The 25052-nt window shown below is 47.3% G+C and overlaps 4 protein-coding genes across 17 annotated transcripts in view; 2 read left to right on the top strand and 2 right to left on the bottom strand.

Moving 5' to 3' along the window:
• The window catches only part of numb (NUMB endocytic adaptor protein), a 60915-nt gene extending 58666 nt beyond the window's left edge, over positions 1–2249 (top strand). For all 8 annotated transcript variants that reach the window (XM_035532533.1, XM_035532530.1, XM_035532531.1 and 5 more), the window contains one exon: positions 11–2249. In XM_035532533.1, the coding sequence (XP_035388426.1) occupies positions 11–774 (764 nt within the window). In that variant the 3' untranslated portion in view covers positions 775–2249. The remainder of the gene's footprint in view (positions 1–10) is intronic.
• A 375-nt stretch (positions 2250–2624) lies between these two features.
• Positions 2625–9024, top strand: exd2 (exonuclease 3'-5' domain containing 2). 6 transcript variants are annotated; one of them, XM_035532982.1, is made up of 9 exons: positions 2625–2706; positions 3397–3814; positions 3909–4165; positions 4907–5033; positions 5117–5409; positions 5613–5719; positions 5848–5983; positions 6126–6515; positions 7043–8541. In XM_035532982.1, exons 2-9 carry the CDS (start codon positions 3434–3436, stop codon positions 7257–7259), a joined length of 1908 nt encoding a protein of 635 aa, XP_035388875.1. In that variant the 5' UTR covers positions 2625–2706; positions 3397–3433; the 3' UTR covers positions 7260–8541. The 6 variants fall into 6 exon arrangements, with proteins under 6 accessions (XP_035388875.1, XP_035388878.1, XP_035388877.1 ...); XM_035532985.1 differs by having other exon boundaries at positions 2634–2706; positions 3413–3814; XM_035532984.1 differs by having other exon boundaries at positions 2688–2706; positions 3393–3814.
• Positions 9025–9997: 973 nt separating this feature from the next.
• On the bottom strand, positions 9998–18418 carry si:ch211-168d23.3 (BRD4-interacting chromatin-remodeling complex-associated protein). 2 transcript variants are annotated; one of them, XM_027029739.2, is made up of 14 exons: positions 18369–18418; positions 17235–17384; positions 16622–16667; positions 16418–16460; positions 16058–16123; positions 14159–15685; positions 13854–14069; positions 13267–13726; positions 12751–12869; positions 12531–12589; positions 12198–12346; positions 11961–12055; positions 11378–11480; positions 9998–10981 (listed from the first exon to the last, which is right to left on the bottom strand). In XM_027029739.2, the coding sequence occupies exons 3-14, from the start codon at positions 16660–16662 to the stop codon at positions 10359–10361; spliced, it is 3501 nt and encodes a 1166-aa protein (XP_026885540.2). In that variant the 5' UTR covers positions 16663–16667; positions 17235–17384; positions 18369–18418; the 3' UTR covers positions 9998–10358. The 2 variants fall into 2 exon arrangements, with proteins under 2 accessions (XP_026885540.2, XP_026885539.2); XM_027029738.2 differs by lacking the exons at positions 17235–17384; positions 18369–18418 and having other exon boundaries at positions 16622–17208.
• A 1819-nt stretch (positions 18419–20237) lies between these two features.
• Positions 20238–25052, bottom strand: part of LOC113589871 (enhancer of rudimentary homolog) — a 5596-nt gene continuing 781 nt past the window's right edge. The window contains exons 2-4 of the mRNA XM_027029735.2: positions 25014–25052; positions 24662–24782; positions 20238–20534 (exon numbers count right to left, since the gene is read on the bottom strand). The exon at positions 25014–25052 is cut by the window's right edge and continues 49 nt beyond it. Of these exons, the coding sequence (XP_026885536.1) occupies positions 20432–20534; positions 24662–24782; positions 25014–25052 (263 nt within the window). The 3' untranslated portion in view covers positions 20238–20431. The remainder of the gene's footprint in view (positions 20535–24661; positions 24783–25013) is intronic.

The raw sequence follows: 25052 nt of genomic DNA, 5'->3' as shown, positions 1-25052 counted from the left end.
TGTCCACTAGGGGGCGACTGGCCCAGCCCTGCATCTGCAGCAGTGGCCCCTCCTTCAGCGATGGTGCCCGAGGCGGTTGCTGTGGCTTCTCACAAACGCACGCCGTCGGAGGCAGACCGCTGGCTGGAGGAGGTGTCCAAGTCTGTACGTGCCTCCCAGCCTGCAGCCGCGGGCACGACCCCGCCTGTGCAGAGGCCCTTCCCCACACCCATGCCTGCTGCTCCTGGAGCTTTTCTGCCGCCGATGCCCTCTGCCCTGCCCGCCATGCCCCCACACCAGCCTGTGTTCCACGCCCAGGCCCCAGCCTCTTACCCGATGTCCAACGGACTCCCCTACGCGCAACCGAGCGTCCCCGTCGTAGGCATCACGCCTTCTCAGATGGTGGCAAACGTCTTCGGCTCGGCCACCCAGAGCCAGCCGGTGCCCGTGCCCGCGCCCGTCCCCCAAATGCAACTGCACCCGTCGCCGTTCTCCACTCCGCCGCTGACCCAGCTGGACACGCTTGCCGTGGGTAGTCCCTTCGGAAAACCTCCCCTGCCCCCTCCGCCGATCGCCCTGGCATCCCAGCCGGCCAACGGTAGCGTCACGTTCAACGGCGCCGACAGCTGGGCAGCCCCCTCCTCGCCAGCGCCCCCTCTGGTAGCACAGCAGCAGACCGACGCCTTCGAGGCCCAGTGGGCCGCCCTGGAGAGCCGCTCACGGCAACGCACGACGCCCTCCCCCACAAACCCCTTTTCCAGCGAGCTCCACAAGACCTTTGAGATCCAACTGTAAAAAAACAAACAAACAAACAAACAAAAAAAAAAACCCAACCCGTTAAAAAAACCAAACCGTACTTTGGTGTGGGTGGCAGTCAGAACCTGGCATGGACAAGCGAAGGACGGGATGACCGCAGCGTGGTGGACAGGGAGACAACCTTTGACACCCAGACCACTTTAGCTCCATGTCTCCACGTCCTGCTCTGTCCTTGCTGTCTGTCAGTCTGTATAGTGCTTCAGGTGTGAGCAAAGCAGACAGGTGTGGAGAATGAGGGGGAGGGGCTTCAGCGGCGATGATGCTCACCTACCATATCCGTTCTGTCGCTGGTGTAGTTGTGCCAATCCTGAACATGATATTAACTTAAGGGCAGACTTTGCACCCCCCCCCCCCCCCCCCCCAAAAAAAAAGCCTGACTTTTGCTAACCTGCCCCTCTTACCCCCACCATTCAGCTCACGACGCCCCCTATTGACGGAGATGAATGACTACTTCTCCCTTCACAAGAGGCATAGACAGTAGTACTAAGCTTCCAGATTTAAGAGGTTTTCTTAAAACGTCCTAGTCAAAAGAGGAAGAAGAATGAGAATGCCAGAATCTTTATTTTTATGCATTAAGTATATTTTAAATAGCTTTGGAATATGACAGAACAGTTGTAAAGGTGCAAGCTAACTACAATGGAAATGATTTTGTGTGTATACAGGAAATGAGCGTATATTATATAGATATATCTATAAAAATTTATATATATATATATTATACACATTCAGCTCAATTCAAAACTTGTATGTATTGTATAAAGAGAGATTGAGCGAAGGGATGGCTATTTTAATTTTGTATTATAATTTTTTTTTGTTTTTTAACCCTGTCTTATTGCAATGTATTGCATCCCATTTTGGATGTGCGTTTCCCTTGTAAATAGTGAACCATTGCAGCTACAATCATTGTGGACGCACTGATGGGTTGGGAGATCTACCAGTGCTGTTTTCTCTCGTGTTTTTGACTTTTTTTTTTTTTTTTTTTTTTTTACTTTGCCTTGATTTTCTTCCACTGCCTGTATGTCGTTGAATGTTTAGAGGTTTTTTGGGGGGGGATTTTAAAAACGTGTTTTAATACTATTGACAATGTCATCTTCAGCCACTTGTTTTTGTTGTGTTTTTCATGATGAGATGTGTCCATATTACACAAGCACTATTCTAGCTGGTGTGGCTCCGTCTGCTGTGCTGGGTGAGCCACGCTGGCAGCAGATGGCTGCCGTTTAGTCGAGGTCTTCCTGAAATGACCTGTGGTTTTCAATACAATTGAAACGGGTTACAGCGAGAGGAATCGGAGACGTTAATGCAGTGTCATCTTCTTGTTTTATTAAATCTGTGAAGACAATTGGTTGTTTTTAGTTTCTTTTTTTTTCTCCATTTTGTAAGTATTTCATTGTTTTATTCCACTTTACAGAAAAATTAGGTCTATATAATTGAATAAAAATTATGGTGGTAGAGGACATGATTGTGTGTGATTATTCATGCTTTTCTGAGCATGCTGTGTGTGAACATTTTCTATGTTTAACAAAGTGCAAGTTCTTGCCTCAGTTTTATTTGATTTCGGTTTTATTTGAATTTATATCAATTTGATTCTTTACCCATGAGCAAAATACCTCTTCCAAATGGCACCACCAAATGAACAAAATCAATAAAATTTGGTGTTTTATGGGAATGCCTACTAATAATTTATTATTAAAATGGGTGGAAGACGTTTCATTTCCACTGAGGGGGTGTTAATAAATATAAATACCCACGTTTACCAGCCCCGCCGTGCTCCACGGGCTTGCTATGACACTGTTCTGCCAGCAGGGGCGCTCCAGCGTGCAGGCCAGGCTGCGTGTGATAGCTACAGAGCCGGAAGAGGAACATTAGCAGCTGTTCATCATCACAAACACAAGGAGTGTGCACGCGTTCGGGGTGAGTACCGGACAGCGCAGCGTGCGACAAACCCCCCCTCCCCCCCCCCCAAAAAAAGTCTAAAATATGAATCTGAAAAGGCTCTAAAAGTGGTGTACGTTTGTGAACAAGCCCGTTTGCCTGATGCATCCATAAACGAGTTCACGGCGGCTGCTGGCCAGTGCGAGCAGGCTAAATCCCATCACCTGCTGGTGGGGAGAACTGGTGAGAATGGGAGCGCGGTGGTTTAACCGCATGCATCTGACGTTTAAAAACCTGGCGGCATATGCAGCGATGCTGATCAGATAAAAACGCTAACTAGTGTGGCCAGATAGCTCGGGATGAGCGGGGCGGTTGGACATGCTGTTCTTCGGCAAAAGGGACTCGTCCAATTCTGACGCTGGTTGTTGTGCACAATGTGTAAGGTTTTTAATCCGGAGTTTTAATACGCAGCGTTACCGGTTTCAGTGCCAGTGTTCCTGCCGGTTGTGGACGGGTACAAATCCCGGTGTGTACACCATGGTGGAAGCTGTAACGTTAGACATAGTTCTCTAGCGCTTTACTTTAAACTGGCTATCGCGTCCGTAAAGAATTAAAGTTTTAACGACAAACCCTTTTCATCTGCGAATATGATTCCACGGTTGTCTTTAACACTGGTGTGTGTGTGTGTGTGTGTGTGTGTGTGTGTGTGTGTGTGTGTGTGTGAGAGAGACCTGTGTCCTGACAGAGAGCTGCTACAACTTAAGAGATGTCCCGACCCGGTACCCTCACGGCTGCGGTGGCGACCTTGCTAGGAGCCACGCTAGGAGGCCTGTTCCTGTGGCGTACCATATACACGCAGAAGAAAAAACCCCTCAAAAGCACCAGAGGAGCTGAGCATTTGACCGTCGAGCAGCTCGGCCCTCTGGAACTGGGTGCAGCCACTCCTCCACATCCACTACAGGAACCTCAACCCGCACCACCTTCTCCAAAGCCTAATTTCTTAGTCCCAGTTGAAAAGTTACTGGAAGTACCAGCGGTGGTGGTGAGCTCCTCGGAGGAGTGGGAGGAGCACTGGCCTTTGATCCAGCAGGACTTGTCCGTCATCCCTGCTCTGGGTCTGGACTGTGAATGGGTAAAGGGCATCCACGTAAGAAGGGATCCTACAACTGTTGTTTGGGATCCTACAACTGTTGTTCCTCTCAGACACGGTCCTCCCTCACGGTCCTCTGTCTCCCCCTCAGGTGTCTGTCAGAGGCAAGGCTTCAGTGGTCTCCCTGCTCCAGCTGGCCACCTTCTCGGGCCGCTGTCTCCTGCTCAGGCTTCTGGCGTTTCGGCAGGCCCAGCGGCCTCTGCCTGCCGTCCTGCTGCAGGTCCTGAGGGACCCGCGCGTGCTGAAGGTAGGCGTGGGCTGTGTGGAGGACAGCAAGCGCCTGGCACATGACCACGGCCTGGCTCTCGTGAGCACGGTGGACTTGCGGTCCTTGGCACTAAGGCAAAGGTAACTGGCACTTGCAGATGACAATGAAAATGGAGGCATGGCTTCTTTTCTGATTAAACTATTGTGATTTTTCTTTTTTTTCTTAAAACTGAATTGTATAATGTTTGAGCTTTTTATATCTAGCTGGATCAATGGTCCATTCATTAATTATTATATTAATATTTTCTTTTTTTTTTGTATGCACTCTTCAGTGACTCCTATTTGTCGTTGCTAGTGTGAGTCTGAGCCCCTCCAGTAACCTTAAGCCACACTCCTTCTGGCTTCACTGAAATGCTCTGTGTGGTCGTGGCTATCCAGATTTCCATCCAAACATTTTGCAGATGTTATGTGCATTTGCAAAACTTCGGCAGAAACAAAAAAAGAATTGCGTTGCGTTTCCATCCACTGTAGTTATGTGAAGAAACTTGGGATGATGCAAGGTACTCTGATTAGGGGCAAAATCAAAACAAGCCAAATGGAGAGTCTCTCTTATGACTTGATTCATGGTTTATTTGAAAACCATTTTCTATCACTCTTTATCGCATTTTGGCTTTTGCGATATTCTGACTTTTCCACATTGTCCTAGCGTAAAAATGTTTTGTGACATTTCGGTGGTTTTTTTTTCGACTTTGAGCTGCTTTTCTTTGTGCACTTCCAAAACTCGCAAATACTTAAAGTTGTCGGATGGAAATCCTGCTGTTGTGGCCGTGATTGTGGTCGTGACTGTGGCCATGTGCTCCTGCTCCTCCCATGGTCCTGCAGATGCGCGGTGCTGAGTAACGGACTCAGTCTTAAGTCGCTGGCAGGCGACGTGCTCGGCGTCAGCCTGGACAAGACCCCCGCTCTGCGCTGCAGCGACTGGGAGGCCGAGAGCCTAAGCCAGCAGCAGGTGCGCTACCCCTCCTCAGCTAAAAGCCAACGAATTCCAGCCCACCCCTGACTGATCGCCGGCCTTGTCCCGTCTGCGTTCAGATGACGTACGCGGCACGTGATGCCCAGGTCTCAGTCGCCCTCTTCCTCCACCTGCTGGGGCTGTACTCCGAGCCATGGCTGCCGGACGAGACCCGGAGCGCCTACTCGACGCTGGCCGCGCGCTGCCAGGGCCTGGTGGACGTGGCCTTCAGGGGGCGCTGTGAGACGGAAGAAGGAGAGCACAGACATCGCAGCCGCAGGCCCACGCCGGAGAGCCCCGAGGCGGGAGACCAGCAGGTGCCGGACCCCCGCAGGAACAAACGCAAGCCCCTAGGGGTGGGCTATTCGGCCAGGTACGCAGTCCGAGCACTCCCCCTGCTTCCTGGTGTGGCCTGTATGTGAGCATTGCTCTGCACCACTGGTGGTCTTGATGGGTGACTGAAATGTTTTTTCTGAGCTCTGTTTTGAGTGCACTTGTTTTGGATGTGCCATCTTTGTATTGTGTAGCGTGACCTCACTTTGCTTGTGGGTGTTTGTCACGGGGTGGGTGTTCCAGGAAATCCCCTCTGTACGACAACTGCTTCCTCCATGCGCCCGATGGCCAGCCGCTCTGCACGTGTGACAAGAAGAAGGCAAAGTGGTACCTGGATAAGGGCATTGGAGGTCAGTCCCTGACTCCGCCCACTCCCATGCGGCAGAACAGTTGTCTAAAGATGTTTAGCTTTTTAAGCAGCCATGTCCCGTGCTGACGGTGTTTGCCTTGCTTGTGTGATCTCTGCCCTGAACCTCAGAGCTGGTCAGTGAGGAGCCCTTCATCGTGCGTCTGCTCTTTGAGCCATCGGGTCGGCCTGACTCGCAGAAGGACTACTACCTCACTGCCAAGGAGAACCTGTGTGTGGTGTGTGGAAAAGCTGACTCCTACATCAGGTTTGTGCCGGGTGGGGGGGTTTGTGTGCGTGGCTGTGCTAAGGCCATTAAGTTGGCTTTGGTTGAGTATCGATGCATTCTGGAACATTTCCAGATGAGATTGAATTTTTGTAAGCTGTGGTCATTCCATCCTCCCCATCAGAAAGAACATCGTCCCGCACGAATACAGGCGTCACTTCCCGACCGAGATGAAGGACCACAACTCCCACGACATTCTGCTGCTGTGCACGGGCTGCCACGCAGCGTCCAATGTGTACGACGGCTTCCTGAAGCAGCAGCTGGCCGAGGAGCACGGGGCGCCACAGGGCTGTGAGGAGGCCGCCCGGACGCTGGAGGACCAGGAGAGGCGGCGGGTGCGCTCGGCCGCCCGTGCCTTGCTCAGCGCCGGCGATGCTGTGCCCGCCGCGCGCCGCTGCGAGCTGCTGGCCACGGTTGCCGCCTTCTTTGACCCCGGTGGGCAAGAGGGTGAGGGCAGAGTGGTCAGCGAGGTCACAGCCCAGATGCTGGAGACAGCCGCCAACCTAGAGACCAGGTGAGAGGAGCGGGGCTGGCTGGGGTGCATTTCACCACCTACCTCAAGCACCAAAAGCAGATGAAAAATTCTTAGAACCTCGGAGAAAAGTGGTTTGGTTGGATGTGGTGGTGATGGACATTTTCTGTACAAATGTAATTTAAAAAGCCCCTTTCATCTTTTTTCCATAAGGCATGTTGTTGGGTCAGTTAGTGAGTTTCGTAAAGGGAGACTTTAAGCAGTCATATGCCTGGAGTAGCAGCAGTCATTTCCATTCATGACACATTCACGATGACACCTTTAGAGATACATTAACAGTGATGTCTGTTCTGCCCTTTTGTGGATTGAAATATTAAAGAAATAACGAAAATATATAACCAAACCATATAAGCAAACCATTTTTAAATGGTCCTCTTTTTGTTAAACATGGTATGGGGTCTGCCTAATTTACTGTAACATGGTATGTATCTGTAATTCTGTAATACCTGTGTTCCATCTTTTGAAAGAAGAATCCTTCAGGCCGTTTGTTCTGTTGCGCGTGTCTGTAGGATCTGTAACGAGAACTACGTACCCCACGGGCTGAAGGTGGTGCGTGCATTTGCGGAGCGAGGCCTGCAGGGGTTGATTGAGCTTGAACGCCGCTGGCGTCAGCACTTCCTGTCCAGCATGCAGCCTGGCTTCCTGCCGCCACTGTGGTCTGTCAGCCACAACCACGAGAAGTACCTGCGCAAGTACGGCGAGGACCTGGTCGTCAGCCTGAGCTGAGTGCCGCTGCAGCTGGGCAGGGTCACCACGCCCCTCCCCTCCCCCCCGTCATGTTGTTTCAGCACGTTTCCAAAGAGATGAACTCCTGCCAGGGACTCCCCCACGACCCGAGCCTGCCGCAGGTTCCCGGACGGCCTGTAGATGGAGTCAGAGAGAGCGGCCGCAGGCACACGGACCTGCTTGTCACCGTGGTAAATCACTAAAGAAGAAAGTGGAGATGTTGATTCACAAGCAAGGATGATGAGGGTTAAAGACATTTGTGTGCACACTCCTTTAAAAAACAAAAACGCAAAAAAGAAAAAAAATGTGTTGGAAGAACAGTTCTCAGCTTTTCATATTTTTAAACAGCCCAAACCTGCCTTTGAGTTCTTAAGATTAACTAAAAATAAAGTTGGTGTAGGTAGAATGACTGCAGGATTGTGGCCCTATTAACCCTATTTTGAGTAAGTGTGGTGAATGTGAAGTTTGCCTTGGGGCGTTTGGCTGGCCCCCTCGCCATATCTCAGTCTTGGCTGTGAGACGGTTTCATATGTCAGTCTTTTAGGATAGATTTGACTAATACACGGTTCCTAATTTGTGAGGTTTTTTTTTTTTTTTGGAAGCCCTCTAGGCTCTCTGGTTGGATATTTTAGTTTTTAACCGCTGTGGAAGCGTGTGCGTGGCCGTTCCCCCGTCGGGAGTCAGGACACCTCATGGCGCACGTCGTCCGTGTGCCCCTCCCCTGACCCCTTCGGGGGAAGGTGCACGCTGGCGTGAAGTTCATTACGCCAGGGCTGGCAGTGTTGGTAAGTGGCCTCCGTTGCCATCTTTGCTTGTAACACGTCTGTGGTACCTGTAAACATTCACAGCCAGAGAGCGTGCTTCCCCTGAGCGGTAAACGACAGGAAGCCGATGTCCAGAAGCGTCCTCCTTCAGCAAGGCACTGAGATTCCCGTGCACGTCCAGTGCGCGCCATTTAACTAAAGAAACAACAGCTTGGCTTTTTTATTTACATTTGTCCAGATGTAACCCCTTTAAAGCTGTCCTGTTTCCTTAATATGTTATTAAAGAAGCGATCTAATGTTGAGAGACGTGTGTGTTGGGAGGTGCTGGTGCAGAAGCTTTGGGGGCATGGCTAAATCCCATAGGCTCCGCCTCCAAGGTCCCCACTTTAGCTCAGCCCATATTCCACACTGTTTCGAAACAAAACGTGTTGGCACGAGCAATTTCTGTTCACCATTTTACTTTTTATTATTTACAAAATCACAGTTAAATAAATAGTTTGTAAAAATGTGTACAAAAGACTTTCTCTTTATATGTTTTGAATGAATCACTAACATCACATTGGGTCAAAGGCGTCATCAGTTGGGAATTAACATTAATGACCTTTTATTTTTTTTAAACAATCTGCGAAATTAAGGCCTCTCTGATTTTGGCATCTGGACAGCCTGTCAGGCAGAAGTGTTTGTGCTGAGAAGCTGTGTCAGACACATGCTGCCATGTTCACAGTATCACATGACCTCAAAGATGAGAGTGACATCATAACATCGAAAAGTGGCACCGTGTCACATTTTAGGGTGAGTCACAGTTCACGGGGGTGGGGGGGCTGCACACAGCTCTTGGCAATTTAGGTTTTCTGAATCATAATCCTAGACAGTGCATAGCATGATGGGAAGGAAATCCAAATTAGCCATTTAAAAGTAGGAATTTTGATGTTGGGACGTGGATGTTTAACTACGTGAAAGCGTGACATGAAATCGTTAAATATACCTCTAATGTCTCTGCTTAAAAAAAAAAAAAAAAGGCTCAACTCCTAACTGTCCAAAAATAATGTGGCCTCCACAGACCCCCTATTCACATATTCAGAAACCCTATTAAAAGGACGAATAATTGCTTCATCTCAAAACAGGCCTGGTTCTTTTCGGAGCTATTCATGGAGTACACAACACCTAAAACTGTCATAGATTGTCAAGAAAGACATCAAACACAAATATTCAACACTGTCTGTAGTTCTCTGGATGGCGGCTTCTCTTGTGACTTTTATGGATGGATCGTTTTAAACCGTTTTGCAAAATTACTTTTGTTTTTTTCCTTTGCTGTAGCCTGGCGGTTTGCACGCATAGTTCATCAGTTTGCATTGATTACACAATGACAAACTGAGAATCAACTTCTAACTTTCAGTACACACTTGTACTGAATGTCAAAGTACAGCCAGTCAACTACTGACAAACCAGTGGGATCACAAAAACACAGAAAGCTAGAGGAACTCAAAGTTTGTCTGAGGCACGTCCACATTTAAGACTGACTGCTTATTATTGCTTATTTTCCTTGTTTTTTAACTGGTTTTTTTTTTTTTCTTACATTTGTCTCCGTGGCCAAAATGGGAAATTGCATCACAGTTTGATGATGGTGACAACTTGCACCTGCCAATTTTGAACTCAAGGACAACGCCTGACATCCCTATCCACATCTGGGTTCATCTGTCACTGACGCAAATGTGGAGATAATTACAGGTTTTAGGACCACGAATGTCACTGATGCGTTTACAGGATTTGCTGGTGAAACACTTGCTCTTTGGGGGTAATCAAGCTGAAAGAGACATCAGAGTCCATGTAGCGCCACCTGGAGGTCACACATGTGAGAAGCTCCGAACACAAACCTGCAGCTGTACGTGACCGAGCAACCGCGCCTATAAACACGAGCTATCGTACTCCTTGCACATGCGTACGTACATTCATAAAGACGAATACATACAGGCACTCTGCAAATGTAACCGGCAACACTGGTGATGTTGGCACAAACCAAGCACACTGGAGGTTTCCGTACATGACACTAAAACCAAGAAGCATGTAAAAAAAATTTACTGGGGCACCTCTTTAAAAAATGCTTGGTCTCATTTACTCACAAAAGATTCCTCAACCTCTAACTGCTACTTATTTTTACAAGTACAAGTATCGCCCTATTACTGTAGAGGACTTCTCTCATGCCGATACTGTGACGATAACATCATACCCCTCTTTAGAACATAAAGGAGCATGTAACCAGAGAGAGAGTGTTCAGGTTTGTGCTCCGTTGTAGGTGAGGAGCTGCAGGAATTCCTGCTGTTGTGCTGGGGCTGTGTTACATCTCTCCTTCCAGGATGCAGCTGACGGGCTGCTCCATCTTGGGTTTGACAGGGTCTGTGGGGCCCTGCAGCCGCCGCAGTTCCAGGATGCTGTCTATGGCACTCTGCAGGTGTTCGCTCAGGCCGCTGCCCTCCGCCTCACTGCCAGTCCGCTTGGTCCGCTTGGCCTGCGGAGGGTGTGGATCGGGGGGAGGGTTGCCTGGGTCTCCTGGGCTCAGGGCCTGCGAGCATGGGACGTCCTGCGGTTCACAGGCTGTCCTGCTTGGGCCCGACTCGGTGCGGGATCTTTCTGCTGCCTGCTGTGCGAGTAGCCGGTCGGTCTCCGGGGGTCCGAGAGCCTCCCGTACGTCCGCTCCGTTGCTCAGACGTGCGCCGGAGGGCCCCCGGTGTGGCTCGTCGCAGGCTGAGTTGTGCACGACCTTGCGGGATCCCGACTCGTGTTTGATGGTGAGACGCAATGTCCCCCGGCTGCGGGAGCGGTACGTCTTAAGGCCCGGGGGTCTGTCTGAGTGCAGCGCCCACGCAGGGGGTGAGGGAGGGCTACCTGAGCCGGCAGTGTGACGCAGGGGCACTGTGCCAGGCTGTGAAGAGGCTTTACGCAGGGACATCAGGAAGGACTCTGTTAAAGAAATTGTACACAGATCGTTACGTTTTAGCCAAATTCAGGAGAACTGAAATCGTGGCAGAAAAGTTCCTCTCCTGTTAAAACTACAGTTTGCAACAGTAGTGAAAAGTGAGGTTCAATTAGACTTTTTGTTTTCCACAGGATTTGCAGAACTTGAGTAAAACTGTATTAAATGTTACAGTACAATAGAATACTTTCCCCTGACATGTTAAAAACCAGTCAGAAATGGTCTATGCTTCTCCCTGAGCACCTTAAAACCAGAGATCTTTTTAATCTCTCACTTCAGTTTCCCAGAGGAGAATCTTCACTTGACAAATCGTATAATCTGTGTGTGTGTGTGTGTGTGTGTGTGTGTGTGTGTGTGTGTGTGTGCTCTCCAGCAGGGCTGACCTGGGTCTCCTCGGGCGCGGCGTCTCTCATCCCCCAGGAGGAGTCTTTCTGACTGCAGGAACAATCTCTCCAGCATTACCATCTCTGCCGAGGGGCTCTCCTGCTGCAGACGCACCACAGACACACCACTCTCACTAGTCTCCTTACACAGTGTTCCACCACATGAATACGGCATGTGCCATTAACCCGAGAACAGCGCAGCTACTTCCTATAGCCATCGTCTTTCTACCAGTCAAAAGAAAAGTAATTTGCCTTTGCAGTTTTATTTGTGTATTGTGTGTCTGTAAAATATGAATTACACTCTTGGGTAAAACACTCAGAAGTCAAACCTCAGTCCCAAACGCTACTGTAATAGATGCTCGATCTGACTTCATCAGTGGTGTTATTCGAATAGATGGATGGTGTTACTCTAAAAGATCGGTGGTGTTACTCATAGATTGGTGGTGTTATCTAATAGATTGATGGTGTTACTCTAATAAATCCGGTTTAGGATTAGAATTAGCGTTAAGGTTAGTGTCAGGGTTAAGGTTAGGATTAAGATTAGTATTAGGAGTAGTATGTGTGGTGGGCCATTCAGGCTCACCTGCGACTCGGCCAGTAGCAGCTGCCTGTACTTGTTCGACATGTCAGTGGCGCGTTTCAGCAGCAGTCCAGATGCACTCTCGAACCGCCCATCCACTGCACAGAGACATCAGACACAGAGACACCTAAGACACAGCTGGTGGAACCGCCCGTCCACTGCACAGAGACATCAGACACTGGGACCGCCTGTCCACTGCACAGATCAGACACAGGGTAGTGTGACTGGTTTAAAGCTCACCAGATAGCAGGTCAGCCTGGCTGGGAGAGGCTCTAGAGCAGGTGTGGTAGGGCAGCAGGTGCCTCACGGCGTCCTCCAGCGAAACAAACCGGGCGTGTGTGTTCGGACGAAGAACGGCGTCATGGTCCGAACAGAGCTGCTGCTTGACCCTGGGAGTCGCATTGTTGCAAAAGAGACATGCACAACACTTGTGACCTCACAACTCTGGCATACTGAATGGGAAAAAAAAAGCTTCGGTTATTCTACTGGGATGTTTATTATGAAATGAAAGTGTTGATGCAGTTATTTCGTCCAGTCTATTATGGATATGGATGTTAAAAGGCATCAACTGACCTGTGCTGCCGCATGATAGGTGTGAGTCTCTCTTTCGCCTTCGCTCCGACAGAGGACACCTAGAGTAGTGCAGACACCCAGCGTGTGAATGGGACACCATGTAAAAACACTCAGAGGCTTTCAGGAAGGCTGGACGAACTATAACGAACTGTCCAAATCCAAGGTCCGTGTGCGGCGTGATATCACTTCAGAACCTTGTTAGTGAACACAGCCTACTCACTGGCGCATTCGCCTGGACTGGGGTCAGCATCGGCGTACCCTGCAGTGACCCGACCTCGCAGTCTTCCTGCAGGTGTGGCAAGACCATCTGACCATCGGCCATCACAGGGGCTTGGCGCGCTGGCGGAGACAAAAACACAATAACATCAATCAAATCCAGGCCTCAGATATAAGAATAAACACAATTCCTGTAAAAAATTGCAAATATGCAGTGTTTTTGAAAGAATTTTTTTGTTTGTTCTTTTGGGAATGTGCACTTTCCATTTACATATAAAAATCACTTCCATAGAGTTGTAGTTTGGCATTCAAAATGGTACAACTACAAACATTAGAACAGGTATCAAAGGCATCATGTCCTTGGGTTATTTTGGGAATTATGAATTATGACCTTTCAAAAAAAATATCCCCCCAAAATAGAAGAAAACTAAATCAAAACAGTATGCAGAAGAATTGTTGTAGAGAAATCATGATTGTTGGTAGCTGAGTTTCAGTAAGTGTCTTTTCTGGTCAAACTCACTGTGCTGTGGGGCCCCAGTCAGGCTGGCCTCCAGGGCCCCAGTAAGACCAGTGCATGTTGGAGTGGCTGGAGGGTTGTGCTCAGATGCACCCAGCTGTTCCACAGCAGAAGAAGGGCTCGTGCACAGCACAGAATCCTCCTGGCCCTGGGGGTGGGCGCCAAGGGCCCCGGGGTGGCGTTCCGAGAGTGGGGGCGTAGGGAACAGGGCGGAGGGTGTGCTCCCCGAGCACTGCAGGATGGGGGGCGAGGAGAGCGTGTCGCTGTGCTCTGAGCCCGAGTGCGCAGGGGTGGGCATCCCTCCGCACTCAGACAGCACAGAGAGGGCGTCGGCCTGAGCGCACACGGCCAAGTCCACGGGGGAAGCTCTGCCCTCGCTGGTGGCAGGAGAGATGTGACCGTCTAAGTGCACCAGTAACGTGTCGGTCAGGAGTTCCACAGACGGCAGAGGCTTAAGAACTTGCTGAGAGGGAAGACAGGAAAACGCATTTTTAAAAAGTTCATGTTTTATTACTTGTATGATTTTGTTTTACAGTTTTGGATCTTCGGACCTCCAAGATACGACCACGTTTAGAGCCTCAGTGGTTTACCTGTATGGGGTGATGTAGAAAGGTGGGGTTCTGAGGGTTCTGGCCTCTCTCAGAGGCTTGCTGCTTCTCTGGGTGGCTAACTAGCTGTTGATCTAATGAGACAACAGGCTCTGGCGCGCTCTCTAGCGGTGCTTGCAGAAGAGTAATGACTGGAGAGGCCTGTGAGTGTACTTCAGGAACGCTAGGCTGCCCCGACGCTGGAGAGGACAGCCTGCTCTGCTGGGACAGGTAGACAGGTCAGGTACATTCACTCGACAAACCGCATCGATGACAAAAACAGCGCTCTTCGAGGCGGTGGAACTCACTTGTAGGATGCTATGGAGCTGCTCACATGCTTCGACCTTGTCTGGCGCTGTTCTCTCAGGGAGCAGAAGTACCGGGGTCTGCGGAAGGCTGAGCTGCTCTGCCTGGCCCCCTGCCATGGCTTTCTGTACCTGGGGGGTCTGGGACACAAAGGGCAGGCTCTGCACCACTGAGGGCCCATTCACGATCGATATGGAGGCCACATCAGGGGGGAGCACACCTGGGCCGTTGATCAAGGTGATGTGGTTGGCCAAGGCAGGGCCGTGGACAACGGCACCGGGCTGCCCCTGCGGATATGCCCCCGTCAGCTGTGCTGGCATCTGGAAGACAGCAGGTGGCGCCGACTGAAACTGCAGGGGCCCGGACAGGAGCGCTCCCTGTCGGAGCGCTAGCTGGCCGGTCGGAGTGGTGAAGACGGGGCTGAAATTCAGCTGCCTGGGTCGCACCGTCACGATCTGCGAGCCGTCGATGAGGTGCCCCGTTGGTGCAGCTGCAGGGGGCATCGGGGTACTCGTGCTGAGCAGGGGCCTGGCAGAGCTGGTCGACTGGGCCACAGTTACCGGGCTTTGGCTGGGCAGGATGAAATGACTTTGACCCGGGAAGAGACTCTGTGGCTGAATGACGATGGAGCCGCCCTGGTTGACGAGCTGGAGGCTGACGGGCTTGCCGAGTGTGGGCGTCATCGCGGACGGAGGTGGCTGCTTGGTGCCCACCGGAGAAGACAGCAGGATATTCTGGGAGGCGGCAGGTGGGATGAAGGTAAGTCCCGGAGACGCCTTCTGCCCCGACGGCTTAGGGCTGATCTGCACCAGCCTAGGCTGGATGTTGACAGGCAGCTTGGGCTGGATGGGCAGTGGGGTCCTCTGCAGCACGATCTCCGGTGCCACCGTGGCCCTCGCGCCGGGGGTCAGCGGCTGGCGGCCGGTGAGGCCGGGCAGGTTCTTCCCCACGACCGTGCTGGAGCCGTGGGCGGGGCTCAGCGAGAACGACGTCTCGGGAGGAGGGGCCGGGAACACATTGCCGGGCAGCAGCCCCATTAGCTGCGGCGCAGCTGGCTTCAGCGAGGGGCAGCCCGGACCCACCGCCAGCAGCGACGGATGAGGGGGCTCCACCGCCACCTGCGTGTCCCTGGGCAACGTGGCCCCCCCAGGGACGTTCAGCGGCTTGTGCAGGTGCGTAGGCGAAGGGACGGAGAAGCCCGAGGGGTAGAGGGAGAGGACATCGCCGCTTTGGGTCAGTCCTGCCTCCAAGGCCAGGGTGTGCTCCGTGATGTCAGCCTCCTGGAGGCTCTGCTGCAGGATGTCACAGGTCTCCTCCTCTTCCTCCTCCTCCTCCTCCTCCTCCTCCTCCTCCCCACCCTGATGCGCCACCTCCTCCTGGTCTTGTGGAGCGTCATGTGGAGCGTCCCGTGAGTCCTCTCCTCCGGTCGGTGAGGACAGCAATGCCTCGTCCAGAAAGGAGAGATCAACGCAGCCGGAGGTAGGCGTGTCGTGAGACCCGGCATCGTCTGCCAACAGGGATACGGGGCTCTGGAGTGGAGACAGGTGAGTGGAGACGTGTACGTTAGGAGAAAGAAAGGAGTTGCTTTTGAAACTGTAACAGCACTGTCGTTGTCAGCAGTACCCTCATTAGTAGAAATAAGAAGACACTGTAAACCTCTGTCACTTTCACGATTTTATTTTTATTTTATTTACCTCATTATTCTCCCTCCTCTGTTCTGCTCTATAATTTTCTTGGTAGTCTGCCCGTCTTCAGATGAGCCAAGATAAACTCTTGTCGGTACGACTTTATTTGGTCCATAAAATCTGACTCAGATAATAATTACACGCAGGCACTTCCACAAAAATGCCGAGCTACAGTGTGTCTCGCGCGTCCCCGACGGGGAAAGAGGCTAGACTCACCGGGGTGTCTGTGAACAGGGACGGCTCCCCAGATGAGGAGTTAATGAGCAGGTCTCCATTCAATAGCTGCTGGGACACAGGAGACACAAGGAGTTAGAGGGAGGAGTCAAAGCAGCCACACACACACACACACACACACACACACAGAGTTCTGACAGTTCGATAGTCTTGTGTATTATCTTACTATAATGTTTACAGGGTGCTGAATTTTAATGCGCTGAATTATGTTTATAATTTATGTTAATTTAATGATATTAATTAATGATAATTTAACAATCTGATTATGCATGCTAATTGAGTACAGAGTGACACTAATTGGTTCCTCTATACTTGAATAAGTACAGTTTTTCACTGTCGCACCTCTTTTGTCCCGTGTAGGAAGTCATTCAGGGCTTGTGGATCGCTTGAAAAATACAGACAACAGCTTTAATTAGTCAGCACTAAATGTGGCTCAAACAGCTGGAGCATCAGGAATATCACGCGAGGTCAGACGAGGAGCACTGCGAGGAGGATCTCTGAAAAACCTCCAGCTTCCCTTTTCCTTCCTGAGATGATGGCACTTACCACAACACATCCAGCAAGCATGTGCCGTCGTCATCCTCCATCTCAACTGAAGCAGGAGCGGTGGATGGATGTGCCAGCCAGCAGGTTTGCCACATAACCACAGGAAAAAAAAACAGAACCAAACAACACTCTACACGTGCGTATGCGATACATAATAAATATACAACAACAGCAACAAAAGCCAAACTACGGTGAACGACTGAAACTGTGCCAAGTACACTTTACGAATTTCCTGGGCGGCATGGCCAAGTTACTGTGGGCTAATGCTTGGCATTAACCACCAACCCCTATTTAGTGATGGCAGACTAATACGTTATATCATACAATATCAGACAGTAGCCCAGTGCAGAAAGAGGGAAGTGCAGGTCAGGCTTTATGTTGCATAGTGACAGCACAGAGTGTCCACATAAACCTGCAGAAGGTTTTTGATTTCTTCAGATTTCACTTCAAGCCTGCAGTGCCAATCCCTCAGTGGGACGAAAATTGTTATCTGTAGTATTCCTTTTCTACACCAAAGTATTTTTTTTAAAAAAACAAAAAAAACCAAACACCCCCACATTTTTTCTAAATAGTTCAATCTTACATAAAAATACACTGCTACGGCAGGGCTCACCTCATGAGATAGGGGCTCCATTAAGAGCAAGGAGAGAGACTTGGGGGGCACTCCATGAGTCAGACTTCAGGGGCTGGCTCTGGACACACGCCAGGCCTCGAGGCTTCGGTGGCGGGGCGTGAACTCCCACTGCAGGCACATCACGATCTTCTGCACTTGGAAACAGCCCCGCGAGACACTCAGCGACCGACACGAAACTCGAGCAGGGGACACACGCGCGCGCGCGCCTGACAAAGTCCGTCACATCCCCGCGAGCAGGACACGAGCCGTTAGGATTTTAAACATGCGCCACGTTATCCGCGTGAGAGCAGCCTGGGCGAATGTCAGGTTATGAATATCTGCGACCATCAGGTCTGATAACATGATAACGTGACCTCGATAATAACGTTATTCTGTCGCAGTCTAAGCCAGGTTTTAATTATATTATGAGGCGGCTGCGTTATCATAGTACATAATAACCCCGAACACAGCTGACACGCTGACATGCGACGGATTCGTCTCCGTTCGTTACGGGAAGTAAACAGGACATTCCGCACCCGAGTCGGTGGACCGGGGGCACGCGAGCACGGGGCGAGCTTGCATTAACCCCGGGAGCACGTCCGCCGCAGGCTGCTCCTTGTTGCCTGCGCCTCCCGTGTGTTTGAGGGGAGGTCCTTTCAGACACACAGACCACCTCCAAGCACAGCTCTATCCATGTTTACGCATCGCACCCGCAGTCGTTGCAGCGTGCCGCAGCACACAATGAGCGCTCACCCCGGCTAAACACCTTCGCAAGACACCCGAAATTGACGCGTCCTATTTAAAGTGACTCTCACCACTCGTGTGCAAAATAACACCTTCGTTAAACGATGATGGCGCTCCTTAATACACGCAGCTAGCCAAGAGGATGGAGTCGACGCGGGGAACGGCTCTGGCTAATGATGGGATAGCGCCGCTGGTCCCGCTCTCTTCAGGAAGGTACCAGGGATGCTGACTGCTGCCTCATAGCAACAAAAGGCAGCTGGTGCACGCGCTTTGGGTTGCAGCCTGCACACCGGGCGTCATCGCCGAGCCCTCGCGCCTCCCTGGTAGTAATTCCGTAATATAACTTGAAAGCCGAAGGGGACAAAAAAAAAAGCAAAAACAAAAACTCACCGCTTCTTTGTGGTTTATTGTCCTGTCAAGCGGGGCCTCTGCGCCATCGATTCTCACTCAGTAGCCTTTTCAGATGCTGAAGGGGGAGGGGGGGGATCGGGGTGGGTGAGAAACAGGAGTGCGCGAGGGGCGATCTGCACACAAAGGTAGAAGAAACACCGCGCGACCGATCGGTCTTCTCTTTATCAGCCGTCGCGTGCTTGGCTCAGGTTATGAAAGAGAAGCTTACACGCGCTCGTCTTTAACACCAGCGATCGGGGGGGGGGGGGGGGGGGGCAGAAACTTCAAAAATACCGCTCGTGTATAACGCAGTCGCTGAGCTGTGACATTATGCAAATAAGCCACGACTTCAGAGCCGGATGAACAGAAATACGACGTTTAGGGGGAAGAAAACACGTTCTGATATTTCAATATAAAAAAAATTATATAAACATTATATAGATAGATAGATGATAGAGCAGTATTTTGGCACTTCATAGGCTCGTGCTCCTCCAGACTGAGATTGAGGATGTCACTCTTCCAGCTCAGGGGTCACAGCCCCAAGTGCCCCAGTCACCAGCACTGGGGCAACCTTCTTAACCTTCCACATCGCCTCCATTCCTGCTCTCAGTCCTTGTTATTTCTACTTCTCACGTTCATTCCTTTGGATATTGGGCCCACCACATCCATCACCCTTGCTGCTCTCTGCGTCTGGTCCACTGTGGCAGCGTCTGGCTGCTTGACTTTATCTGTCTGGATCTGGGGATCTCAGCCTTGCTGTTGGGGGGGGTGTTCAGCTCATGCCCTGCCTATGTTCCTGTATATGATCCCTGCAGCTTGACTGTGGCTTTGAGCGTCTGCTCTCTCTGCCAGTATTTTGCATCCTACCACTAGCTGCTGGATTTTCTCAGAGGCTCCTTTCACAGTCTGCATCTCAGGATTTTCTCTGGTGTGATACACTCGTGCTTCGCTCTAACTAGTACTTTGTGTTTGATATAAATATGTGTGTAGATAGATAGAAACATAAACATATTCAAAATTGTACTTAAGTATCCAAGAAACAGGATGTTTCAGACTGTGCAGAGTGCTTCACCTACATCCATATCTACATATATGTATTGAAAATTATATTTTATTGATGAGAAAATACTTAAAGTATGATACCTAGACACAAATCAATCAATCAATCATATATATGAACAATATCAGGCAAAACACAATTACAAGTGCTGTAGCTACTTCTCACTGTCAGTCCAAAGTCTGACGTGTGAATACCACAGCCGGTATTTGGAGAGAATAATTACCACAGCAATTAAAGTTATAAAAAAAATATTCAGTGTATACTCAAGCAAATAAAAAACAATAATATTGTGGAAAATTGCAGTGTACACAGCACTGTGTAATAGTTTGAGCAAAGCCTATTTTTCAGGAAAGTTGGATATAAACAGGAAGATTGTGTATAGGTTTATGATTTTTATAAATTAAAAAATGCACTCAGCAAAAGCAATTTAAAAATTATTTTATTAGAATTAAACAACAAAATGAAAAATACTTGTAACAAAATTTATTTAAAAAAACCCCCAAACATCAAGGGAAAAACAAAAACAAACAAAAAAAAACCTGAAACTGAGTATATGGCAGGGGGGAATCTTCTGGACAGTTGGTTACCATAGTTACTCATACACTGCAATGCCCAAGTTGTCCAGGCCTGCTCCCAAAGTTCTGTCTTGTAGAATTTAGTCACAAAATGAATTCACTCTTATAATAAGATGGTGATGATCTGCCACTTTCTCAGCCAAGTACAAATCAGGGGAGGTTTTTAAACCAGCCAAGCATATACCTCTGGGATCAGGTCTGGTCACCCGGGCTCAGTGTAATCCCTGCTCTCCAGGTCACTTTCACGGCTTTGTTGTGTACATTATAATGGTCATGCAGGACTGCAAGACTGTCATTAACAATCCTCGATCTAAATCTCTGGTCTGTTTTCTTTCATATTCCCTGCAGAAATTTCCCCCCTTTACACTGCTCTAGAATTCTTCCTCTACCAAACGGCTGAAATGTGAAACTTAGCTGCACTGCCAAGTTTATTTCCCGGCCTGCTGAGCTTGTCGACGCAACAAGACATAAATCTTCTCCTTAATCCAGTCTTTGTTGTTGGGCTGATAGGTCTGCGTGTCTGCACGGTACCTACGAAGGGGAAGGCAAAACAGTAATTAACGCAGGCCCTCGTTTCCAGGCTGTTGGTCACTCAACAAAAGTTGGAGATCCATTTATTTGGATAACGCTGGTGTCCTCATCTCACACAACAGCAGCTGAGCTACAACTGCTTTGACCTCATGACCCAGTCATGACCAGTTTTGTTTACAACGTGAGAATAAGGGACCATGATCAACTTTTCCATCTGAGAACTTGCACACACTTCATAATATAGCAGCACTCAGAATACAAAATTAGGCGCAAAAACTTCTCATGGCGTAACGATCCAACCTGCTCTGAATCATGCCAAAACCTGGCACATAAACTAATCTTGAGCATTCAAAATTGGTTAAAAGCAAAGGCTTATTGACTGAGTACCCTTACTTTTAGATTAGTAAGAACATTTCTCTAGTCACTGAAAATCTGACACACAGATTCATATTTAACACACTGTCTAAACAAATTAGGAACCAGAAATAAATAAAATAAATTCAGAGAGAGAGAGAGAATTTGGTAAATATTGACTCAATTAATGCCTATGATGAAATATTTCTGTCAACAGTAATTCTTGTCAAACAGAACAATGAATTTTCCAAGTTAACAAAGACACTGCACGGCATTGTACAAACACTAGCATCTTATCACATTAACACGTCAAAGCATGTTAAATGTTCATACCATCAACTCTCTAGTGTTTTTCATGTAACTACTTACAAATGCATGCGAATAGTTTAACTTAAGATAGACATTTAAATAAATTTGAATTTTTAAAGATGGGCTTAAATGGTACAACACAATCACATCTGCTATATCAAGATTTTAAATGAGAATTTTTTTTAACCCATTATTAGCAAAATGGTTAATATTACTCTTGTCCTCAAAGTCAACATATGTTCTAGAAATGTGTATTTGAATGACTCAGTAGAAGGAAGCATTATTATTACATTGTACTGTTCACCACAGCTGCTTCATTTAAGCCCACTTTGATCATTTCAAGAACATTTCAGGGTGTTTATACTGAGCTTTTGGACCTTGGATCCAGTTACAGAACATAGTTGCCAAACTGTGACTGATCACAGCATTTTTATTGTATTATTTTACTTCTTTGGTGGTGCCGGAGTGATGAAAGTAAAGCTGGTATGTGCGTCACTCCCTAGATATGAGATGACTGACCTGACTGACCTGACAGAGGCCTAAACTACACTTCTCTCTATCCTTAAAAGAAAAGACAGATGGTGTTGAAAGAAGGTTCATTCCCTACAAGGCAACTGTACAAAAACAAATATAAAACTCTAAAAATCAGACAACTGGCTGACATCAACACTATACTAAATATATTCCTGCTCAGTTACAGTATGAAATCTTTTACTTATTGATGATCTTAGAGATGCACTGCTTAAGGTAGGACTGCTTAATTTATTGTAATAACTAGGGTTTATGGTTAAGGTTTTTAAACATCTTACAGATTTAGGAAATGAAGGAATTATCTATATTTCTAATGTTTTAAAACTATTTGAAAGTAATTTTTAAAAATTTCTTTTACTAATTACACACACATAGGCTTATTGGTAACTCTTGCAAACTTCGACAGTACACGGTGTACAAATTAAATCCATGTTGGACATTTTGCATATTTTTACATTTATATAATATTCATATTCAAATATTTTTACATTTATATATTTACGCCTTAGGTATAAGATGACTGACCTCATGGAATCATAAACTACAACTCTTTCTACCTTTGAATTATGTGGATGAATTCACATATTTGTCAACAATAGATATTCCATGAAAATTAAACCAATATATACTAAAAATATCAGAAAAACAGTTTTGCTAAAATGTCATATTACCCTAAAAATACTAGAATATGTAACCTCTGGCAATCCGTTACACAACACAAATCAAATACAGAACCCAAGTCAACTGTATCAGTGGTGCAGTGCAATTCCTTTAACCAATACACATGAATTCAGTAAAAGAAGTACCTCATTTACATGATGCAGAGAAACTAGTCTATGCTCTTATTAGCGACAGGTTGGATACTACAGTGCTTCATTACCTGGAGGTTTCCACAGGTGCCTAAACAAGCTCCAGTTAGTCTAGAAAACACGAGAACCTAAATGACCAATCATCTCTGGGGTGGAACTGCTGTTCTTACGAAGCCTCTCAGCCCTGAATAACCTTCTCGTCAGACCTCGACAATCGCACTCTTTACGTACACGTTGAAAACTCAGCAGCTTATTCAGGTTTTCGTGTAGCATTTCTTACAGATCTGTGTGGTTCACAGGTACAGACTTGCAGTCATTTGAACATTTAAGCTGTTCTAGCTGGTCCTCACGGAGTCTCCCATTGCTCTGTCACCTCGTAGGCCTCACGAGCTCTAAACATCTGGTGGCAGGGTGCACAGACAGCTGTGCCTGGCTTCACAGGACGCATTACTGCTGCCTCCCAGCGTAGCTCACCCACCACCTGCTCATCACATTACTTCCCAGCATAGCTGGGAACTACTCTTTCCAACCACGGTGGAGAGAGTAGATAGTTTCAGGTACCTTGGAGTTCACATCTCACAGGACCTGTCCTGGTCCCACCACAACTCCTCCCTGGCAAAGAAGGCTCGTCAGCGTCTTTACCACCTCAGACGCCTAAGAGACTTCAGACTGCCCTCCAAGGTACTGCGGAACTTCACCTGCACTATCAAGAGCATCCTCACAGGGAACATCACAGTCTGGTTTGGGAACAGCACCAAGCAGGACAGACAAGCACTCCAAAGGGTGGTGCGTTCAGCAGAGCGCATCACTCATACGGAACTTCCTGACCTGCACACCATCTATTACAAGCGGTGCCAGACCAAGGCCAGGAGGATTGTGAAGGACCCCACCCATCCCAACAATAGGCTCTTCTCTCTGTTGAGGGCAGGGAAGCACTTTCACTCCCTGATGACCAAGACAGAGAGACTGAAGAGGAGCTTCAGGCTATTCGGGGAAACTGATGTGACTGTAAATATGTAAATTTGTAAGCTGAAACTGTACATTGTGTACACACACATGTTTATTAATTTATGTTTATATATATATATAAATATATAAATATAAATGAATATATATAAATATATATAAATATAAATAAATATAAATATAAATAAATAAATATATAAATATAAATAAATATAAATATATATATATAAATATAAATAAATATAAATATATATATAAATATAAATATATATAAATATATATATAAATATAAATATATATATATAAATATAAATATATATATATATAAATATATATATATAAATAAATAAATATATATAAATATATATAAATAAATATATAAATAAATATATAAATATATAAATAAATATATAAATATATAAATAAATATATAAATATATAAATAAATATATAAATAAATATATAAATATAAATAAATATATAAATATAAATAAATATATAAATATAAATAAATATATAAATAAATATATAAATAAATATATAAATATATAAATAAATATATAAATATATAAATATATATATATATATATATATATATATAAATATAAATACATATATATAAATATAAATACATATTTCCTTATGTACCCCTGTTTTTTTCCCTCAGTTTGGACAGAGCACTCAAACCATTTCACTGCAAGTTATACTGTGTATATGTATGTGACAAACCAAACTTGAAGTCAACTTGAAACTTGACTTCTGCCTGACATGACACCAGTGCACGTGGCATGGTATGGCTACTGGGACCTGCTTGAGCACTTTGATAATATTCATGTGCATATGCCCCTCTTGCCCACGGTGGTACTTAACAGCCTCTGAAGCCTGCGTCTGGCCACCGGGACCACGAATACACCAAGTTCACTAGGGGTCTTGACCCAGACTTCCAGAAAACTGCCTTTTCTAGTTACAGAAAAGCCACAAATTTTCCAAGATGGTCTGTTTACAGCAGCCAAACCCTTAAATCATAACAGCTTTGTTACATACTGTTGGATTGTAGAATGAGTTAAGCCCGTACAGTCACTAACAACCTTTAACTTTGGTTATATGTGACTCAGGGTTTCAAAACAACTTCTGTGAAAGCAAAGCATGTGTACTCACACCAAACAGCTGAGGTCTGCCAGGTCATCAATGAAGTCAAACAGCTGACTAATGTCATACGTGATTGATGGACTGTTGGGATTCATCCTCTTCAGGTGTTCCTCATACATTTTACACACTCCTGCCACAAACATTTAGCATAAGCACAGAAGCAGTTTACTTTATTTATATGAGATATTGTTACTTAACAAATGACTACAGCCTCCCTATCTAATGCCTCTGAAACAAAACCGATCATCACCAATCATACATTCTGTTTTATTCCGATCACAAGAAATGATCAAGCTGGACACGTAGGAAACAAGTTGGCTACACAGAGATGGCACATGTAACGTAGTTAGATACTACTCACCTTCCATGCACTCGTTAACTGATTCATAATCAGCATATG

Source organism: Electrophorus electricus, chromosome 13 (genome assembly GCF_013358815.1).
Source record: "Electrophorus electricus isolate fEleEle1 chromosome 13, fEleEle1.pri, whole genome shotgun sequence".
In the NCBI taxonomy this organism is placed as follows: domain Eukaryota; kingdom Metazoa; phylum Chordata; class Actinopteri; order Gymnotiformes; family Gymnotidae; genus Electrophorus; species Electrophorus electricus.
Note: the sequence above shows the minus strand (reverse complement) of the source record. Positions and strands in the feature narration are given on the sequence as shown.